Consider the following 20655-nt stretch of genomic DNA (forward strand, 5'->3'; position numbering starts at 1 on the left):
AGACTTAAGCAATGAACATTCTGTCAGAACCACTAATAAATTACGTAATTTTGTTTAGATTTCTAATCCTTTTTTTCTTTAGAATCGTGATGTCCAATTTAATAAAGAAAATAGTTTTTCAGTTTATCCAGAATCATGCAGGTTTAGTTTACATGTTTATTACTGCAAATAATTAATTAATATAGAAGTTTAATTTCATAAAGTTCATATCAAAATGCGCCTATTTTTTTTGCATTTTGTGTTTTTTAGTTAAATAAAATACTATTTTTCCCTATATATTTTTTCATTGAGGATTTCTTTGAAAAAATGTTTAAAAATCTTGTATCATCTCGTTCTCTTGAACCCAGTCTCGTGTCTCGTCTCATGAGATGAGTGTCTCGTCACACCCCTAGTAAACTAGGAGGCATACCAATAGAGAAGGATTTCAAAGCATATAATAAATTAAGCAATAATTACTAAGACTTTTTGACACTTAAGTCAAAGTTTAAGAGTATTCTTAAGAGCCTTTATGAGAAGTTTTATACATCCGGGACCAGGTCGTCCTCCAGGAATTAAACAGGACAGATGTGAAAAATGGTCATGAAGTTCTAAACTCAGTGGCAAGAAGGGTCAGAGTTATACTTGGAGTTATGGAGGACATACTAAGTACTAGAATATTACACTTTTTTTAATTAAATCTATGGTGTACTCATTTCTGCAATCCCACATTTAAACAAAAATTGGCTAAGTTACTTATTTGACAGATATTAATGACATATTTCTCAGTTTATATTAAGAATATGTTTAATACATTTCAATTTTGCCATCTTTCTATGAATTATTTTAGTGATCATTAAGAAAAGACATTTAATCAGAGGGGGGTACTCATTTATGCTGTGCACCATAAGCAGTCATATCATTGTGAGACTCTGGTTTAGCTCACAAAGAAAAACATATGGTGATTTATTACCAGTTTTTCCTCAAATACTTTGAGAAATATTGTAAACTGTACTTAAATGAAAAACCCTGCCTATATCAACAAAAGTGAGAACTGTAACTGAGGTGCAGAAAAGCTTTGAGAGGAAAGAATGAATGGTTATTCAATGTAAAAAGCTGTAACTGTATGATATGTTTTATGCAGGTGATGGAGCAGCTGGGTGACGCTCGTATCGACAGACAGGAGAACAGCAGGCAGCAGCGTAAGGCTGAGATCTTGGAGAGTATTAAGAGACTATATCCTGGATCAGTGGTGAGAAGAGACTACTTATTGTTCCTAGTGTCATTTCATATATGTGTCTTATAGCTTTATTCTCACATATGGTCATCTCATTTTTCAGTACGGGAGACTGATTGACCTGTGCCAGCCCACACAGAAGAAATTTCAGATCGCTGTTACTAAAGTTCTGGGCAAAAACATGGATGCCATCATTGTGGACTCTGAGAAGACAGGCCGTGACTGTATCCAGTACATAAAAGAGCAGCGTGGAGAACCCGAAACCTTTCTGCCCCTGGACTATCTGGAGGTGATGATGCTGGATTATTATTTGTAGGGCTGTCGCGATTCATCGTTTCTAATCGACTGTTGATTTTTAAAAATCTTCGGTTTCATTTTGCCCTCGTTGAGTAACCAGCAAAATACCGGAAGTGGCACAATTCACAAACGTGAATCCATGAAACACATAATTAGACTGTTTTCCAAGGCTGCATTATATATTAAACCCATTTAAAAATCATAATTACGTATAATTGTGAATTCACAGACGCTACAATTCAGATAAATAAATACAGTATATGCAAGCAGGGTTAATATGTGTTTCAATTCTTTATATGCATCGTACGTGGGTCTCTCTGCTGTTCCCCAGGAACTTATATTATTTACATGTGTTGAGCATCTCAAACTCCATCTCTGCATGTTGTTGTGAGTTTGAGTTTATTATAATGTCTATCTAGGAACGCAGCGTTCACCATTTCTTCAGATTTGTAAAGTAAATCATTTATAAACCTCTTTTTCTAAGTGTTCATTGCGATTTCAAAATAAAAGTTTGAACCCTCAGTCAGAGTTTACACATTTTAATGTCCACATATTCATTAAATTACTGTGGCTATAGCATTTCTGTGGTAAAGATATGGCCAGATATTAAAGATAAAAGTTGACATTTGTCTTAAATGTTTAGTCAATATTAAACAAGGAGTAGATTGCGCAGTGAAGTGTAAAAACAATCATCAGGCCTAGTTGTAATGCGTAATGTAAATTTTTTTTTTTTTTTTGTCTAATTAATTGAGTTTTACAGTTTTATTTTTACCTAATTCTTTTCCATTACTTTTTTGGATTACATTTTAAAGGTTTCATTAAATTTTAAGAATCAAAAGCATCTCCAATTGATTGATTTGATTAAAAGTAAAATGTTCTTTTTTTGTGGGAAATTAGTCATTTAGAATAATCAATAAATTAGTCGATAGATTAATACATATAAAAATAGTTGTTATTGGCAGCCCTAATTATTTTACTGAATATGTTGTGCTTGAGCAGGTTGGCTCATGTATTCTAATGTCCTCAACAGGTCAAGCCCACAGATGAGAAGTTGCGTGAGCTGCGTGGTGCTAAATTGGTGATTGATGTAATTCGATACGAGCCACCACATATTAAGAAAGCTCTGCAGTATGCCTGTGGAAATGCCCTGGTCTGCGAGAATGTCGAGGATGCCCGCAGGATTGCCTTTGGAGGACCATACAGACACAAGGTACAAAAGAAAAATTTTAATCACTGCAAAAAAATCCAGGTATTGGATTGGTTTTGAGCGGTAATGCATTAGATTGTTGGTAAACGGACTATGAGCGACTACTCTGAACACCTTTGAAATCCAAAACACCTTAGAATTGTGTAATGATTGTTGCTTAAACAAGCATTACTCATTTATGTGGGAAATGTTTAAAAAACAAATTGGTTTATTGGTTCTGTGTGTTTTTTTTTTTATTATTTGTTTGTTTGTGTTTTTTTAGACTGTGGCTCTAGATGGGACATTATTCCAGAAGTCTGGAGTGATCTCCGGAGGTGCCAGTGATCTGAAGGCCAAAGCTCGGCGCTGGGACGAGAAAGCTGTTGATAAACTGAAAGACAGAAAGGAAAAGCTCACAGATGAGCTAAAAGTAAGTAATCCTGAATTAGAAGGATGTTTAATGTGATATGGGCATTGGGCAAGTAGACTGATCGGATTGAATGTTTGTGTGTGAATATCAGGAGCAAATGAAGGCAAAGAGAAAGGAGGCAGAGCTGCGTCAGGTCCAGTCTCAAGCTCATGGTTTGCAGATGAGACTCAAATACTCTCAGAGTGATCTGGAGCAAACCAAGACCAGACACCTGTCTCTTAACATGCAGGTACCCACCACTTACTCAACTTGTGTTGTTCCAAACTGTTGACAGAAAAACGCTGCTTATTGCTTTTATAAAAAGTGGAACAAATAAGACACAAATGTCTTATGAAATTCATTTTTTTTTTTGATGTAATAGTTTATTAGCAATTGACAGTTGTCAAACTGCATTGCCACGTAACACATTAATGTTGAGTTTAACTTTTAACTAATTTAACAGCAGTATATTTAAAAGTAGCAGCTTTGAATGTAGCCCATCCAATCTAAAACTGGAGTCTGTTTCCCTGCTTGTATATGCTTCTCTAATACTACAGTACAGATAATTGTCTCACATTGTGTTACTGGGGTGATTTCAGGAAAAATCAAAGCTGGAGAGTGAACTTGCTAACTTTGGTCCACGCATTAATGACATCAAGAGAATCATCCAGTCAAGAGAGAGAGATATGAAAGACCTGAAAGACCGCATGAACTTGGTAGGACACAGCACAATCATCTAGAAACAGCTTTAATATTGGTTCATTTATCACCTGTTTTCAATCTTCTTGGTGTTTGTCTTTCTTTCCAGGTGGAAGATGAGGTGTTTGTAGAGTTCTGTAAAGAAATTGGAGTTCGTAACATTCGTGAATTTGAAGAAGAGAAAGTCAAGAGACAGAATGAGATCGCAAAGAAGCGGTTAGATAATTTTTTTTTTATCTTTCACAAACTTTTTTTGCACATTTTCCACCCAAATTCCCATCACTATAATGCATCTAAATGTTTTATTTATTTATTGGAATTATATATATTTTTTTAAATCTATATCAATTAGAATTTGTGGGAAGTACTTAACTGTGTTAATTCTCCCTCAGATGCAAACAGTTGATGTAATTTATAGGGATGCACCGAATGTTCGGCAAGTGAAAGTATTGAGCCGAAAAAAGCTAAAAGTCCGGATAAATTATATCGAACAATGACGTGACGCGATTAAATAGAGGTGCATTTAAAACTGTCTGAGAAAGACACAAAAATCATTACAAGCACCGACAGTGAGAGACTGTTTAGTACTGCATCACATGTTTTCCATGAGAAAAGAAAGGGCTGGTTGTTGCTGGTTACTGTATGATGACTGAAATCACCAAATAGCCTTAAACCATTAGTGAATAAACTACAATTGTGTGTATTCTGACCAAGGTTCAAAGTCCAAAGAGTGAGGAAAATCTGCGTGATGAGAATCATTCAGAAATCTGCTGCTGTCAGCAAAAAGTAGTACTGAGGTCTTCTTGCGGGATTCAGCCAAAATAAAAGTCAAAATTCATAAATGTTAGTATTGTAATTTTACTGTCCTGTAAAATAAAATAAAGTAAGACAAAAATGATGATATTATCATTACAACAGCTCTATTAATAAATTTATTATAGTATTCTCCTTTGCTCAGCAAGGCTGCATTTATTCGTACATTAAAAAACACATGCCTGATTCAAGAAGAGGGTCTTAAAAATGGCCAAAGAATGTTATTTTTACTTATTAATTGTAAGTTAAATTGTGCTTTGTTGGTAGGCTATAATGTCTACTAGAATGTTAAAAATGTTCAGTGTTAAGTAAATATTTTTAAATTATTTTGTAATTGTAATAATTATTTGTAATAATTTTTTATATATATATTAGGGCCGGGACTTTAACGCGTTAATTTAGATTAATTAATTACACAAAAATAACGCGTTAAAATTTTTTAACGCATTTTAATCGCACTTAGTTTTGCACCGCGGAACGTTTCTCACTGGATGAGATTCGGCGGACCGATTATACTGGAGCACCAACTAGCGTTCAGACAAGCTGCGTCCATCCTAAATAGTATTGTATGTCCCAAATCGTAGTATGTTTAAAGTATTCCAAAGATTCCCGGATGGTCTACTACTTAACGATCAATGCACACTCTTAACGGCTAATATTGCCCGCAACACACTGCGCCGTGAACGAGGATTCGATTAGAACTACAAACACGCATAAAAAGTGTTAAAAAAACTACAAACATGGAGGATATGCGCGACCAACGGACAGGTAGAGAAAGGGGTTTGAGTGATAAATAATCAGTGTGTAACCTGATAAATATTTTTTAAATGTTATCCGCGTTATATTCCATGTGCAGCAACATTTATAATGATAGGTTTGGTCATTAACGTTTAAATGCATAATTAAGCAAACACAAGAGCAGAGTTCTTGGCATGAAAGACTCGTTAAAGAACGTGCCTCTTAATTTCTCTCTAATACGGTAGGAAATTAAATTAAACTTAATGTAGATAATGTTAACTGTGATGATTGACAGGGCAGTTTAAACAGTGACAGGATTCAGGTAACTAAGCAACAGAGCGTCCGTTAAAGAAGCAGTTATGATGAAGTAGTCCCAAAGCCTGCCTACTATTCTGCTACATTCTCAAAAGTATGTACTTTTTTTACAAAAAGAGTACATACTTATAGGGCATAGTATAAGTAGGTGAATTGGGACGCAGCAAAACAAACCACAGTGAACATGGACAAAAAAGCTGATGAGACCGCTTTGGTTGGCCCAGTGGATGGGAAATTTTGTCATAAAAAAGGAATGGATGGAAGCGTCGATAAGAGCATGGTTGTGTGCAAGCTATGCAAGAAGGAATTCGCATATCACTGTAGCACATCGAGCCTATTGCTACACTTAATGGCAATATTGCACTGGTCTGTTGGACTTGGTTGAACAAAAATAAACAATATTTTGTTGCTTAAGCTTATGTATTCAGTCATTATTCAATGGTATACTAAAAATCCATGTAAAAATCTTACTTCTCACTGTTCTCAGGTCAAATATTTATATGCGATTAAAATGCGATTAATTTCGATTAATTAATTACAAAGCCTGTAATTAATTAGATTAATTTTTTTAATCGAGTCCCGGCCCTAATATATATATATTTTAAAAGCAAGACAAAACTCTAAAAAGCACATTTTGGCTATTTAATTTATGCAATGGTGAAAAAAATTGGCAAAATACATGGGGGAAAAACACGAAAAACGGCCCAGTGTGTAATTTTATTTGGTTTCGGCCAAGAATTTTCATTTTGGTGCATCCCTATTAATGGATTAATTCTTTCCTCAAATTAATTCTTTCCTTAAATTAATTCTTTCCTCTGGTAGCTTGGAATTTGAGACTCAGAAGACACGTCTGGCTATCCAGCATGACTATGAGAAGAACCAGCTGAAGGAAGACCAGGAGAAGGTGATCATGTGGGAACAGACGGTCAAGAAAGATGAGAATGAGATAGAGAGACTCAAGAAGGTAGAGAACATTCAGATGCTCTCATAATGATACTCCATTAAGCCTGCAAATGATGTTTGATCTCATTGAATTTAATTTACTATTTCCCAACAGGAAGAGCAGAGGAACATGAAGATCATTGATGAAACCATGGCACAGCTGCAGGATCTGAAAAACCAGCATCTGGCCAAGAAATCTGAGGTTAATGATAAAAACCATGAAATGGAGGAGATCCGCAAGAAACTGGGGGGTGCCAACAAGTGAGACCTTTCACTGTTTTATTCTAGACATGCATAGATGTTTTCAAGAAAATGAGTGGCCAAACGAAGAACCTTTGTGTTTTGCTAGGGAGTTGACGCAGTTGCAGAAGGAGGTGACAGCCATTGAGACCAAGCTGGAGCAAAAACGCAGTGACAGACACAATCTACTGCAGGCTTGTAAGATGCAGGACATCAGACTTCCCCTCCGATCAGGAACTATGGATGACATCAGCCAGGAAGAGGTGTGTGCCAGGATAATCCTTGACAGTATAAACTCACAAACTACCAATCAGAAGTTTAATCACTAATACAGATCTTTTTAAAGCCTTTTTTGTCATGTAGAATTATTTATAGTGAAGAGATTAGTTTAGTTTATAGTTTTAGGCATTTAATCAGTTTTTTAATTTGAGAGGTGAAGACATTTTTTAGGCATTTTTTTAAGAATATATATTTATCTCACCTAAATATTTAATCAGTCAGTGCATTTTTTTTAAGAAATACACACAGCACAAGCCTGATTTCCACAAACACTTATCAATAACAATGTTTGGATTTGAAATCAAAACAATGGATAATGCCTTTTCAGCATTGTTTTTTTTACACAGTACAGGAATCTTTCATAGATGAGTTGAAACACAATACATATAAGCAACACATTATTCAATGGTTTTTACTTTTGCATTTACTTTTTATATATTAGGTTGCTCAAGCAAGTGGCAAAACATTTAAACTACTTGTTATTACAAACATTCTACATTAAAATGACTATTGACAGAAACAGTCAGGTCTACTGCCTTTTTTTTTGCATTTAAATCTTTATTACAAGCAATCCTGTTGTTAATAAAGAACTTTGTTTTCCTACCTCCACTAGTGCCATATATTACTGCCTTGTTTATCTGACAATGCTCTTTTCCTTGAAACCTAGCCAAAAATCCATATGCGTTGACTGTGAAACACAGTTAATTAAATTACTAATTATATTCATTTATGGTGTAAGTATGACATTTTCGCATTAATCTTTGTTCATATTTACCGCAAACAAGGCGCTGTCACTTTAATTCTGCGTGTGCAGCATAGACTCAGTGCGAAAACTATCTTTGCACTGCTGCAGATGCATTGTCGATAAAGTTTATACATTGCATTTCTTTTTTAATTATTTCCAGTGTTTAACATTCATTTAGCACTTGTGCGCTCTCCTGGAGACTAGGTGCTCATGCACACTCGAAGCACACAGACATAAAGCCAGCTTCACATAACTCCATTTGCAGTGTTTTTTCCCCGCACTCCTGTTAATGGATTAAAGTATTTAAGCTGCGCACAGTTGTGGTCTGGCAGTGTGTTCCAGGAGCGGTGCGTCTGCAGCAGTGCAGAGATTATTTCTGCACCAAGTCTGTGCTGCAAGCACAGAATTAAAGTGACAGCGCATTGTTTGCTGTAAATATGAACAAGGATCTGAAAATTTAATAATTACATTATAAATGCATATAATTAAATTCTACTGTGTTTCAAAGTCAACGCATATGGGTTTTTGGCTAGGTTTAAAGGAAAAGAGCATTTTTAGATGAGGCAATTATATATGGCAAAGGCAGGAAAACAAAGTTCTTTATTAACAACATGATTGCTTGTAATAAAGATTTAAATGCGAAAGAAATGGCAGTAGAACTGACCGTTTCTGTCAATAGTAATTTTTAATTTAGAATGTTTGTGATAACATAAGTAGTTTAAATGTTTTGCATTTAAACTCAAATAAGTTCAAAAGTAAAAAGCATTGAATAATGTGTTGCTTATATTTGTTGTGTTTAAACTAGTCTATAAAAGATTACTGTACTGTGTAAAAAAAACAAAAAACAATTACAATGCTGAAAAAGCATTTTCAATGACAAAGTTTGGATTTGAAATCAAAACAATGGATAAAAGTGTTTTTGGAAATCAGGCTTGTGCTGTGTGTAATTCTAAAAAAAAAAAAAAGCACTGCATGATCAAACATTTAGGTGACATTTACATTTAAGCTCTGCTTCACCCCTTAAATAAAAAAAAACTGATTAAATGCCTAAAAATCCTGATTGGAGTTTCACTATAAATTTTTCATGATAAAAAGAAGGCTTAAAAAGATCGTTATCAGTGATCAGCCTCAAAAATCCTGATCTAAGCACTCCTATCTAAAATGTGAACTTTAAAAAACTTTCTTGGAGTAGATGAAGAACAGAAGTAAATTTTTACTACACAATTCTCATTCTTATGTCCAACATTTTGTTTACATGACACTATTCAACACTATTTTAAATTTAAGCATCATTCTGCAAAAGTGATAAATGAACTGTTAAAGAACAAGTCGATGTATTAAAGCTTTGAGTATATTACATAAATCCACCTAACATCTTGTTTGTGTTTGTGTTGTAGGGTGGTTCTCAGGCTGAGGAGAGCCTCAGCAGCAGTCAGAAGACGTCTAGCACTGTCCTTGCCAAGGAAGCTCTTATCGAGATTGACTACAGCAGCTTGTCAGAGGATCTAAAAGTACATCAGTGCTTGCATGTTTACACTATTATTACACTACTGTTTGTGCAGTATCAGAGGTGTTATAGTGTGTTGTGAATGTAATGTTTTTTGCAGGACTCGCTGTCAGAAGATGAAATCAAGGGGGAGATGAACACATTACAACAGAGACTCAATGAGCAGCAGAGCATCCTGCAGAGGATAAGTGCTCCCAACATGAAAGCCATGGAGAAACTAGAGAGTGTTAGAGACAAATTCCAGGAGACCAGTGATGGTCAGTCATTCCTAGATTATACTGTATAGTTGATCAAAATAAAAGTAAAATTGCATCTTTTTGCGCTTTATCGCCGTAATTGCAATTTAAATAAATCTGTTTGTCAGTTCTAAGATTGCAGAGTGGGACTTTTATCATTCTCTCCTCAGCTGGTGTATGTTTGCAGCTTTCCAAACATGCATTTACTGACTTTTTTTGTATGTTTGAACATCAGAGTTTGAAGCTGCCAGGAAGAGGGCGAAGAAAGCCAAGCAGGCATTTGAACAGGTGAAGAAGGAGAGATTTGATCGTTTCAACGCCTGCTTTGAGTCTGTGGCCACCAACATTGATGAGATATATAAATCTCTGTCCCGCAACAGCAGTGCCCAGGTACTTAAAGTGACACATCAACAAATAATCACAACTTCAAAAAGACACACCCTTGCACAAAAAATATTTTCTTTGAATTTTACATTGGTTTATCATGACTCTTATGGTATGTTCTTTATATGTGTATATATTCTACTAAATTATAGATTCAAGCCGACAAAGTCCTTAATTCTAATGGGAGCTCCTTACCTGCTTGGATAGGCAGTATGCACAATGAAAATACTTGTCTTGACTTAGAGTTGGTACATTTTGGAGTTTTTAATACTAAAGGATCACTGCAAAAAATGCTTTTCTTACTTAGATTTTTTTTGTCTTGTTTCCAGCCAAAATATCTTAATTCTTATATCAAGAAGGATTTTCTAAAGTAAAAATTCTTGTAAAAAAATAAGTCAAAATTAAGAGTGTTATTGCTTAAAACAAGCAAAATAATCTCCCAATGGGGTAAGAAAAATAATCTTGTTTTCTGTTTGAAATAAGATTTTTTTTTTGCTTACCCCATTGACAGTTTATTTAGCTTGTTCTAAGCAAAAACTCACTTAAGTTTGACTTGAAAATATTTTTTACTAGAAAATCCTTCTTGATTTAAGAATTTTTAGATATTTCTAAGAAAACATTTTTTTGCAGTGAAGTAATTCCTTCTATTGGTGGTGACTGTGTGTGTTTTTGCCAGGCGTTTCTGGGGCCTGAGAACCCAGAGGAGCCATACCTGGATGGTATCAACTACAACTGTGTAGCCCCAGGCAAACGTTTCAGGCCCATGGACAACCTGTCTGGAGGAGAAAAAACTGTGGCTGCTCTAGCCTTACTGTTTGCCATTCACAGGTATTGTACAGCACATTTATATACCCACAATTAAAATCACATCCTTCATTAGACTGTACCTGACAAAATGTCTTTACCTCTACAGCTATAAGCCTGCACCCTTCTTTGTGCTGGATGAGATTGACGCAGCACTGGACAATACCAACATTGGCAAGGTTTGTTTCTCACCAGGGTTTATTACAGTAACTGCTTAAAATATAGTAGACACTAGAGGTCGACCGATATATCGGGCCGATATTTGCTATTTTTTAATATATCGGCATCGGCCGATTTCCGTGTTTAGTAGCGCCGATTTAAAGTCAGGCATGTCTGCGGGCAGCCCCGTGTTATTGGTGCGGTGGAACGCTGCTGTGAAGGACCCCAAGCCAAAACTTTTGTAAGATTCAATAACAGTTCTGAGAGATAAAGGTAAGGCTTAAATTCTAATATTTCTAAGTCCCATGGCCATATATGTACTATATATTACTAGTAAACTATGAAGTGTTGCTTTCAGTTAGTGAAAGAAAATCATAGAACCGTCGGGAACTGGCATAATGCTACGGCTAGTTAAAGGTTTGCTTACTTGCAGTTAAGTTTAAAGACTGTAGTCGAAAACGATCAGCAGCTTGTTTGCTAACATATTAGCCCCAGTGTTATAAGTTCTGTTTTATTTTTCCTGTATCCGAGTCGGAGAATTTCACTCTGTGCGTTGGGTGAAGGCGGCGGCGGCTCTCACAAACAATGCAGCGTTGTGATACTCCGCCTCGCTGGGAGACAGTGATGCACAGAGGATGGTTATATCCACGGGTCTGGTAATAATAAAATGCATTCTAATAACTTGTGGGTGGGTCGCGCGTGGATGAGATAAATCAATAATGATGTAAACATTAACTACATTTTCTAAAATCTGAACCTGAGTTATGTGGTCAGGACCGTGGCGCCAGCTTCTTTTAAATATACTTTGATGATTGCACCTGATGCTCCCGCACCGCACCATCCTCTCCATCACCTCAGATACTGCGAGTTTATACATATATGGTCACGTCCAGATGTCAGTAAAAGTTATTTTTTTCAGCATGGATTTGGCTTAAAAGCACGAGTGATTAAGCCTATATAAGTGTGCAGCGATGGGAAAATCAGCTGTTAAAATGAACCATCCATTCATCACATCATGCAAAACTAAGAATTAGAATAATTGTAATAGGAAGATTGTGTGCGGTTAGATAAATCAGAGAAAAATATAGGTGTGGGTGGCGGTCGGATTACACTATTGCCTGATTTTGCTTTATTTCGTCGTCAAAAGTAAGATTTTGCTCTTTCTTGTCATCAAAAGTATTCTGAAACAAGTCACAACTGAGCCGCTGTGCATCTCCATTTAAACAGCGGTGTTTCGTTTAACGTGCGTTTTTAAACGAATCTAGTGAAATGATTCAATTTCTCATTCATAAAGAGAGTCATTTGTTTTATTCAGGAATGAATCAGCTGCTCGAACGAATCAAATGAATGATATGATTCAGTAATTAAATCAGTGTCTTGCCGCCATCTGCTGGCAGGTCCTCTCAGTTATATAAATCATTTAAAATGTCTTTTATTCAAATTTTTATTTAAAACATTAAAGTTTCACATTAATCTCAGCTCTTAAACTTTTATGTAAATGATTAACAGTTTTTATATTATCTGTTTTATATATTTAATACGGTCACACTTTATATTAGGTGGCCTTAATTATTATGTACTTAAAGTCCAATGTACTTAATGTGGTCATATTGCATTGCAAAACACTTTTGCTTCTATTAAGGTGGGATATGGGTAAGGTTAGGGACAGGTTTGGTGGTATGGATAGGTTTCAGGGTGGGTTAGGGTGTAAGGGTTGGTTCAACAGTGGTAATTACAGAAATTAATTGCAAATGTAATTACATATAGGTTTTTAAAAATATATAAATACAATGTAAAAAACATGTATGTACACAATAAGTACACTGTACCAAATTATTAATTTAAGTGTAAGTACATAGTTGTTAAGGCCACCTAATGTAAAGTGGGACCTTTAATACTTGGTCAGTTCGATTTGTTTGGTTAACTTTGGTTAAATCTTTTATAATAATACTGTGCAGTGCACAAAATCAAGATCCGAAAGATGGTTCCTTGTGTTCATTGTTCATGATGTTAAGTTTAGAAATGATGTGCATCCACTTATTATTAGTGTGACATTTTAGCATGCAAATAAAGGGAAGAAGTTGACACACATACAGCCATTACACTACAGATGAGGTGTACATTATTATCATGTAATGTAACTGCAATATGATGAACATTTAACATCTTGTATTGTGTCTTCATGTTTTAAACGTTGTTTAAAGGGGAGACACTGCAGGAAAAAACGCTGTTTTGTTTTTTCATGCACCTGTCAAATTTGAGATTTTTGGGCTTTTTGCTTTTTCATAGTGATTTTTCAGACTAGTGAAAAGAAAACACTGTTAAGTGTTTCTTTTATAGCACTTTATGTATTTGTGTCAATAGGTTTAAATTACAGTACATATTTTTAAAGGCCGTTTTCTCAAGATGAGTTTTTTTTTTCTCCTACACTGAGCCATAAATCTCTACTTTAGTAGCACTTACACACACCAAACTTTACATTTTTATTCCTGTCTATATCCTGAAGGTTTTTACAGAGGGAGTTGTTCATATATAATTAGCTTGATTTTATACATTTTACTCCCCCAAAAATGGTAAAAACCACATGGTTTTCTGTCTGATCAGTTTTTTCTAAATTCTAAACAAAATGAGATGCCTAAAATCTCCTCTGTAAAAACATTTGACTCTAATATGTCAAAAAAAATTTGAAACGGACTTCATCCAGTGTTTAGATTTTTTTTTACTAGAAATGTATGCAAATTAGCACATATTTTATTAAATAATGCCTCATTTGTGTATTTAAAACTAAGATTTTAGAAAAATTATAATACATATGTTTGCAGTTATCAATGTAATCAATCATCTGGCTAAGTAAGGTGATTACTGTAAGTTTTTTTTTACCCTATTCACCTGCAGTGTCTTGCCTTAAAAGAGCAAACTCATGAAACTTGCATGATAACAGAAAGTTGTCTGGTGAATGTGTTGTGTAGGTTGCAAACTACATCAAGGATCAGTCAGTGCAGAACTTCCAAGCTATAGTGATCTCTCTCAAAGAGGAGTTTTACACTAAAGCAGACTCTCTGATCGGAGTCTATCCAGAGGTAAGATACACCCTTTACACACATAGTATAAGTATTGCGACGTAACTTTAAATCAACATCTCAATGAAACTGTTTAGGGGTGGCTGATATGACAAAATATTTTGGTGATTGTAGTGATACATACAAGAGATCACCTAAGAGTAATTCTGGATAAACTATATTAGTCACAACACTGAATGTTATAAATTGAAACTACATCTATACAGATTTCATAATCGAAATTGACCATATGCACGGAGCATTCTTTATAACTTCTGCATAATGATATAATGCATAGTGAAATAATGCTGAGCCTGGTAATCCCAGGAATGTACCTGCATAGTTGTACATTTAAATGCTGACAGCTAAACACTATCATAACGTGTTTAGACCATCGTTAGCTAACCATGCTTCTCCTCGAGGACACGCTTTTAAAATCTTGTAATATTTTAAAGCCTTTATTTTTCAACTCTACAGCTGTGCAATAAAATTCACTTCAAATATTCACTTTTCATTCATAAAGACGACATGGAAAAAAATTTCTTTTCACAGAAAATGTCTTTTTAAGATGAAATTGACATGAAATTACTCATATAACCATAAGATGGCAGCAGAGGATCAATCATTGGCTGCAGCTGCCATTTCAACAAAACTACGTCTTGTTTTTCGATTTATTTATGAAATTACTAGTATAATAAATTATAGTACTTTCACCACACTAAAATATGTGGTATAGCAAGTGCAGAAAGTCATTAAAATAAATAAATAAGCTCAGACACAAACAGCCTATAAGGGTGAATTTTTTAAATACTTTAGTTCACCACAAATTAAATAAGTTAAATATTAAGGCAAGGCAATTTTATTTCTAAAGCACGTTTACAACAGCGACTGCTGACCAAAGTGCTGTACAATTCAAACATAACTTCACAAAACAACATTCGACAATTTCAATGCATCAATTACACACATGTAAATGGTATAATAATTAAATTATGCACTCAATATGAATTTTAAATATTTTATATAATCTAATAACTACATCGTTTAGGTTTTATCTTGAACTGTAAAAGCTATTAAATAGCCTATATTTAACCAACACAAACTTGTTAATGCTGTATTTTTTATTTTTTTTACCCTGAATTGAGTCTGAATCAATTAATGTACACTCCTATTACGGCAAAGTACAGTTGACCGGGAATTCCGCTGGCTTGTCTTAAACAAGAAAGTAATCCACTTACATACTGACATAAAGCGATATAAAGTATTCATATATATCACCAATGTAAACTGGACTATCACCCACCTCTAAATAAATGATCTTAAGGTATAAACTGAAATTCTGTAGAGCTGCTTTGAAACAATATGTAGTGCTGTATGAATAAAAGTGACTCACTCATTACCTGTCTGTCTCAACAGCAAGGAGATTGCGTCATCAGTAAGGTCCTGACATTTGACCTCTCCCTGTATCCAGATGCCAATCCCAATCCAAATGAATAAGACATTACATGCATACCTAGAAACATTTGTCTGTTTTATGTAGTTTTGCAAAATTAGCTTGGCTGTTTTTTACTTGCCTGTATTTACACATTACAGTCTCTTGCTGGATTTAAATATGGTTTATTATGATTTTTATTTTCTTCTTGGCTTTCGCACTTGCTTAGGACAAAATGTGTTTGTTAGTGCTTTTTGGCAATCATGTAATTTTGGTGAATTAATTGAATCTAGATTAGTCTCACTTTTCTAACATTTTTAACTCTGCATAATTGGCTTTAAAGCTTTTTAGTGTACAACTTCACAATAGAGGTCACGTAATGACTAAGACCTGCAGTTTAACTAATTGTTTCTGCTGATTGGTAAACGTTTTATCACCACTTTTGTATTGACTATTTGTCCTTTTTAGTATGTTGAGTTTTAACTAATTTTCTCTTGGAAAATAAACTTTTCTTTACAACAATATTTCATTACACTTAAGTCTTGTTTGAATTCTCCATCATAACCTGATTTGTAGTCTTTGTAGCCTTTTTGTACGGTGGCCGAGAGAGGCCATCGCGCTGCAAACAAGAAAACACATGCAAACAGAAAAAAACGACAACAAATTAAGAAAACATCTTCATCAGTTTGACAACACAGGCGCTGCAAATCCTCGCAACGCAAACACAAATACAGAAACGCGCTGCAAATTCTCACAACACAACCAAACTCAGAAACGCGCTGCGAACACACGAGGGCGCTGCAAACTAACAAACGCGCTGCATATAGCTCGGTCCACAACGGAAATGTTTCAGGGGGACCTCAAAAAGTGACGAACTCATCTGGGACCTGATTATTTATATCACTATATTACCTGATTATTTATATCACTATCACCTTTAAGTGATACTATACTATTACTAAAAGGTGATAGTTCACCGATAACACCTCTGCTCTGACCAACAGCCACTGAAAAAATAATCAGGTCCCAGATGGGTTCGTCACTTTTTGAGGTCCCCCTGAAAAATTTCCGTTGTGGTCCTATGAAGGTAAAACAGTAGCAAAACTCGAGAGCTTGTTGATTTGAATGTGAGAACTTGTCATATTAATATTCGTATTTGTAAGCTGGAATTTGAACTCACAGCTCTGATGTGAAAAGCTGAATCTGTTGATTTGCACACACAGACAATGATCCAAACACCCGTGTTTTGAATTTGAAGTTGCAAATTAATAGCTACAAATGTGTAAAATGCCATTCACATAAACAAAATGAAAGATACAAGTGTGTACGACATATTTGCTTTCGCACTTTACTTCAGTATTACTGTACAACCTCAAGTCCGCACTTACAACCTCTCACATCTGGCAGTGCAACGTCAGATTTTAGCGCTTTGACTTTTGCTACTGTTCTTGCGATATTCCTGTTGCAAAACTCACTCGTGCACTTGTAAATGCAGACGTGAGAGCTCAGAGTCGGGGGCGGGGCTAGGGTGGAAATTAAGTCATTTTATTGGTCGATGCCTGACCAATGAATATCGCTGTCCCAGAGTTGCCATATAACTTATTTTTTAATATAATTTAAACTTCTTTAAATTCCTTATTTGCTTGTCTTTATTAATATTCACTTGTACTTATATGAATATAATAAAATAGCATGGGATGTCATTAATGAACCTTTTTAAATGCAACAATTTAAAAAAACGTATAAAAATCGAGTGCTTGATAATGCCTAAATGTACATTAAAAAGCTATATCTAAAAACATCAGCAGTGACCGGCAATACTGTTTTGAGAAACTAGAGCTAAAAATTATTTATTAAAAAGCCATAAGAGCATCTAGTGGTTAAACCATGGCATTACATATGAATATTATCTTTCTAGCCACTAAATGCCTCTAATTTGCCTTTTTGCATATATTGTAATAGGCATATTAAAAAAAAAACATTTTTAAAAGACCATCATAATTATTGTGCATATTATTTAGTACCAAAATCAATGCACTTTATGTGCAAATACAGCGAAACTCCTTTGTGTCCTGATTAATCCCATTCAAATTTATTGACAGCGTGGAGTTTTTGGAACTGTAGAGAGTACCATGAACCACGTGACCGTGTGGCGGCGAGATCAAAGCATGTCGTAACTCTGTTTCTCAGCGGTTCTGGTACAGCGATATTACTCTGCAATATGCAGTTGGATATACATATGAAAGATGTTGCATTATTTGTTTAGCAGATTATAACTAAATGACAAGATGAATGCAGTGCAAAATCCCCTAAAAAGTAAGCATATTCAATGAAAATAGTTTCCAGTGTTTTACTAATAACTGATACATATGCATTAAAAAATGTTTCTTACTGCACTGCAGTTCGCGATGGCTAGCGTTGTTCATTGGTCAGGCATCGACCAATAAAATGACTTAATTTCCACCCTAGCCCCGCCCCCGGCTCTGAGCTCTCACGTCTGCATTTACAAGTGCACGGAGTGAGTTTTGCAACAGGAATATCGCAAGAACAGTAGCAAAAGTCAAAGCGCTAAAATCTGAAGTTGTACTGCTAGATGTGAGAGGCTGTAAGTGCTGACTTGAGGTTGTACAGTAAAACTGAAGTACATTGCGAAAGCAAATATGTCGTACACACTTGTATCTTTCATTTTGTTTATGTGATTGTCATTTTGCACATTTGTAGCTATTAATTTGCAACTTCAAATTCAAAACACGGGTGTTTGGATCATTGTCTGTGTGTGCAAATCAACAGATTCAGCTTTTCACATCAGAGCTGTGAGTTCAAATTTCAGCTTACAAATACGAATATTAATATGACAAGTTCTCACATTCAAATCAACAAGCTCTCGAGTTTTGCTACTGTTTTACCTTCATATGGTCCGTGCTATATGCAGCGCGTTCGTGTGTTCGCAGCGCGTTTCTGAGTTTGGTTGTGTTGTGAGAATTTGCAGCGCGTTTCCGTATTTGTGTTTGCGTTGCGAGGATTTGCAGCGCCTGTGTTGTCAAACTGATGAAGATGTTTTCTTAATTTGTTGTCGTTTTTTTCTGTTTGCATGTGTTTTCTTGTTTGCAGCGCGTTGGCCTCTCTCGGCCACCGTACTTTTTGTAATTTTTAAAATTCGCTTTGGTTGTAATAGATCCATGCAGCAATTCACTGAGTGCATGTAAAATTGTAAGTCGGTTTGGATAAAAGTGCTACGAGCTCTAAGTACTACGTACCATGGCAAGTGGTAAGTGTTTACCATGTTTAAAGGTAAGTGTTTCAATGTTTTAATTCATCAAAGTAATTGATATATAATGCATATCCTGTTTTTCGAAACAAAACTATTTTTTGAAACAGTAATGCAAACTTTATTCCATCTGTTCGCCATTTCTAAAGTGAGAAATTAAGTCAATCAATGAAATGCTAGATTTGTAACACCTTGTATTACGGTAATTCTCTTGTTCAAAATTGTCAAGAGTAAATAACAAATCTTTGTGTGTGTACACCTTGCTTGTTTGTTTTTAATATAAAAAGTACTATTTGGCAAATGTAAAACAAACCCTTTCACACTGAAATTGAAATGAATGCGTCAGGCTGAAGGAAATAAAAGCTCAAACAAACCTTACAGCTGTGTTGTTACTCTGGATTGCATGAAGAATAGGATGCAAGAGAAGAAAGTAAAACACTTTCTTCTTAATCACAAAACAGGAAAAAGAAACAAATATAATTTTTTTGCTGATTTGCATGCTTGAATTGGATCGTTGAAGGTCAGTTAACCTTTGCAGATTTGCATAATACTTAATTTTGCAGAAAACAATCTGTTTTTGTGCAAGTGTAAATATTCACATTTAGTCTAGAATTACAGTAACAATCATGTTTACACAGCGCTCACAACACGTTTTAGATGCTATTTACACAAATGCAAATAGCGATAGATTATAAAACTATGCAATAGTAATGTTTTGAGTGTAAATTAAAATTTGTATTAAAATTATTAAATGCATGCCACTTTGGGATAAAGACCTCTTTACACCTAACCAGAACCTTAACCAAAAAACACCTGTGAGGCATGTTGTTTTCCACTTTCCAATTATTTCCTTCATTTTTATTTAAAATGAATGCCTTTTTGAAGTGACATGATGTGAAGACAGAAAAAGGAGTTAGACAAAAGGCGGATTCGAACTTGGGTACATCGCTTCCAAAAAAATGCTATTTGCTTTACTACTTACGGCACTGGAGCTCCTTTGCCATGTTGTGTAATCCTACCATATATTGATGGGTGGAGTTACTGTAAATAGCCTCTGCCAACAAGGCTATTTGCACTGTGTAAATATACACTCAGGATGCGACACAACGTGCACCATTCATTCACACACACGCAATGCATACAGATGTCATATCTAAATCTTTTAGCAGTTTAATATTTGCAGACACTGAGTAGTCCATATCACGATCGTCGTTTTTAAGTGTAACGTTAGCTGTATCTCTCCTAATTTATTCATTTAAAATCCCAAATTCCACGATGTTCTGCTTTGTGCAGTTAATTCAACTTTTCTGACTGGATTCCGCATTTCCATCTGGAATTTTTAAATAAACAAAAACAATGTTATTTGAAAACACACACATTTAAAATTACTATTGTTATTTAGTGTAAGGTGAAAGCAAAGCAAGTTGAAAACCAAAAAGTAGGATAACACCTTAAATAACTTGCGAACACAGGAACCCCCAGCCATGATTGTTTTTTTTCCACATGCGTGTTAGTGTTCTTTTTAATTATGGGAAATTTGAAATGTGTGCGTCTTTCCACCCAGAAAATATTGATATGTTTGTTTTTCCAAGATAAGATTTTCATTTTACAATTTCACAATGAATAGCTTATTATTCTTTTATGTTTGTTAAACTTAACATATATCTTTGCAAACATTATTATGTGCTCTAAAAATAGACATACTTTATGACATTGTGCCATGCAAGGTATTTTCATAATCTTGAGAAATGTGTGAGTATGCCAGTGGGGTACGGTTGAGACTGGTGCCCTATTGTGTCACATGCTGTTTAGTTGTACAGTGTTATGATAATAGGTTAAAAGTCACATGCTACACAAAATATGTTTACAAATATATATATATATATATATATATATATATATATATATATATATATATATATATATATAT

At 34.8% G+C, this 20655-nt stretch overlaps 1 protein-coding gene across 1 annotated transcript in view; it reads left to right on the forward strand.

Moving 5' to 3' along the window:
• smc1al (structural maintenance of chromosomes 1A, like) overlaps positions 1 to 15981 on the forward strand; it is a 33439-nt gene extending 17458 nt beyond the window's left edge. The window contains exons 10-26 of the mRNA XM_073822915.1: positions 1121 to 1228; positions 1317 to 1502; positions 2541 to 2720; positions 2980 to 3126; positions 3218 to 3355; positions 3705 to 3821; positions 3914 to 4020; positions 6493 to 6634; positions 6728 to 6873; positions 6962 to 7115; positions 9274 to 9387; positions 9484 to 9640; positions 9855 to 10009; positions 10680 to 10831; positions 10917 to 10986; positions 13936 to 14046; positions 15442 to 15981. Of these exons, the coding sequence (XP_073679016.1) occupies positions 1121 to 1228; positions 1317 to 1502; positions 2541 to 2720; positions 2980 to 3126; positions 3218 to 3355; positions 3705 to 3821; positions 3914 to 4020; positions 6493 to 6634; positions 6728 to 6873; positions 6962 to 7115; positions 9274 to 9387; positions 9484 to 9640; positions 9855 to 10009; positions 10680 to 10831; positions 10917 to 10986; positions 13936 to 14046; positions 15442 to 15522 (2265 nt within the window). The 3' untranslated portion in view covers positions 15523 to 15981. The remainder of the gene's footprint in view (positions 1 to 1120; positions 1229 to 1316; positions 1503 to 2540; positions 2721 to 2979; positions 3127 to 3217; positions 3356 to 3704; positions 3822 to 3913; positions 4021 to 6492; positions 6635 to 6727; positions 6874 to 6961; positions 7116 to 9273; positions 9388 to 9483; positions 9641 to 9854; positions 10010 to 10679; positions 10832 to 10916; positions 10987 to 13935; positions 14047 to 15441) is intronic.
• The last annotated feature ends 4674 nt before the right edge of the window (positions 15982 to 20655 follow it).

This window comes from Garra rufa, chromosome 18 (genome assembly GCF_049309525.1).
Source record: "Garra rufa chromosome 18, GarRuf1.0, whole genome shotgun sequence".
NCBI classification, from domain to species: domain Eukaryota; kingdom Metazoa; phylum Chordata; class Actinopteri; order Cypriniformes; family Cyprinidae; genus Garra; species Garra rufa.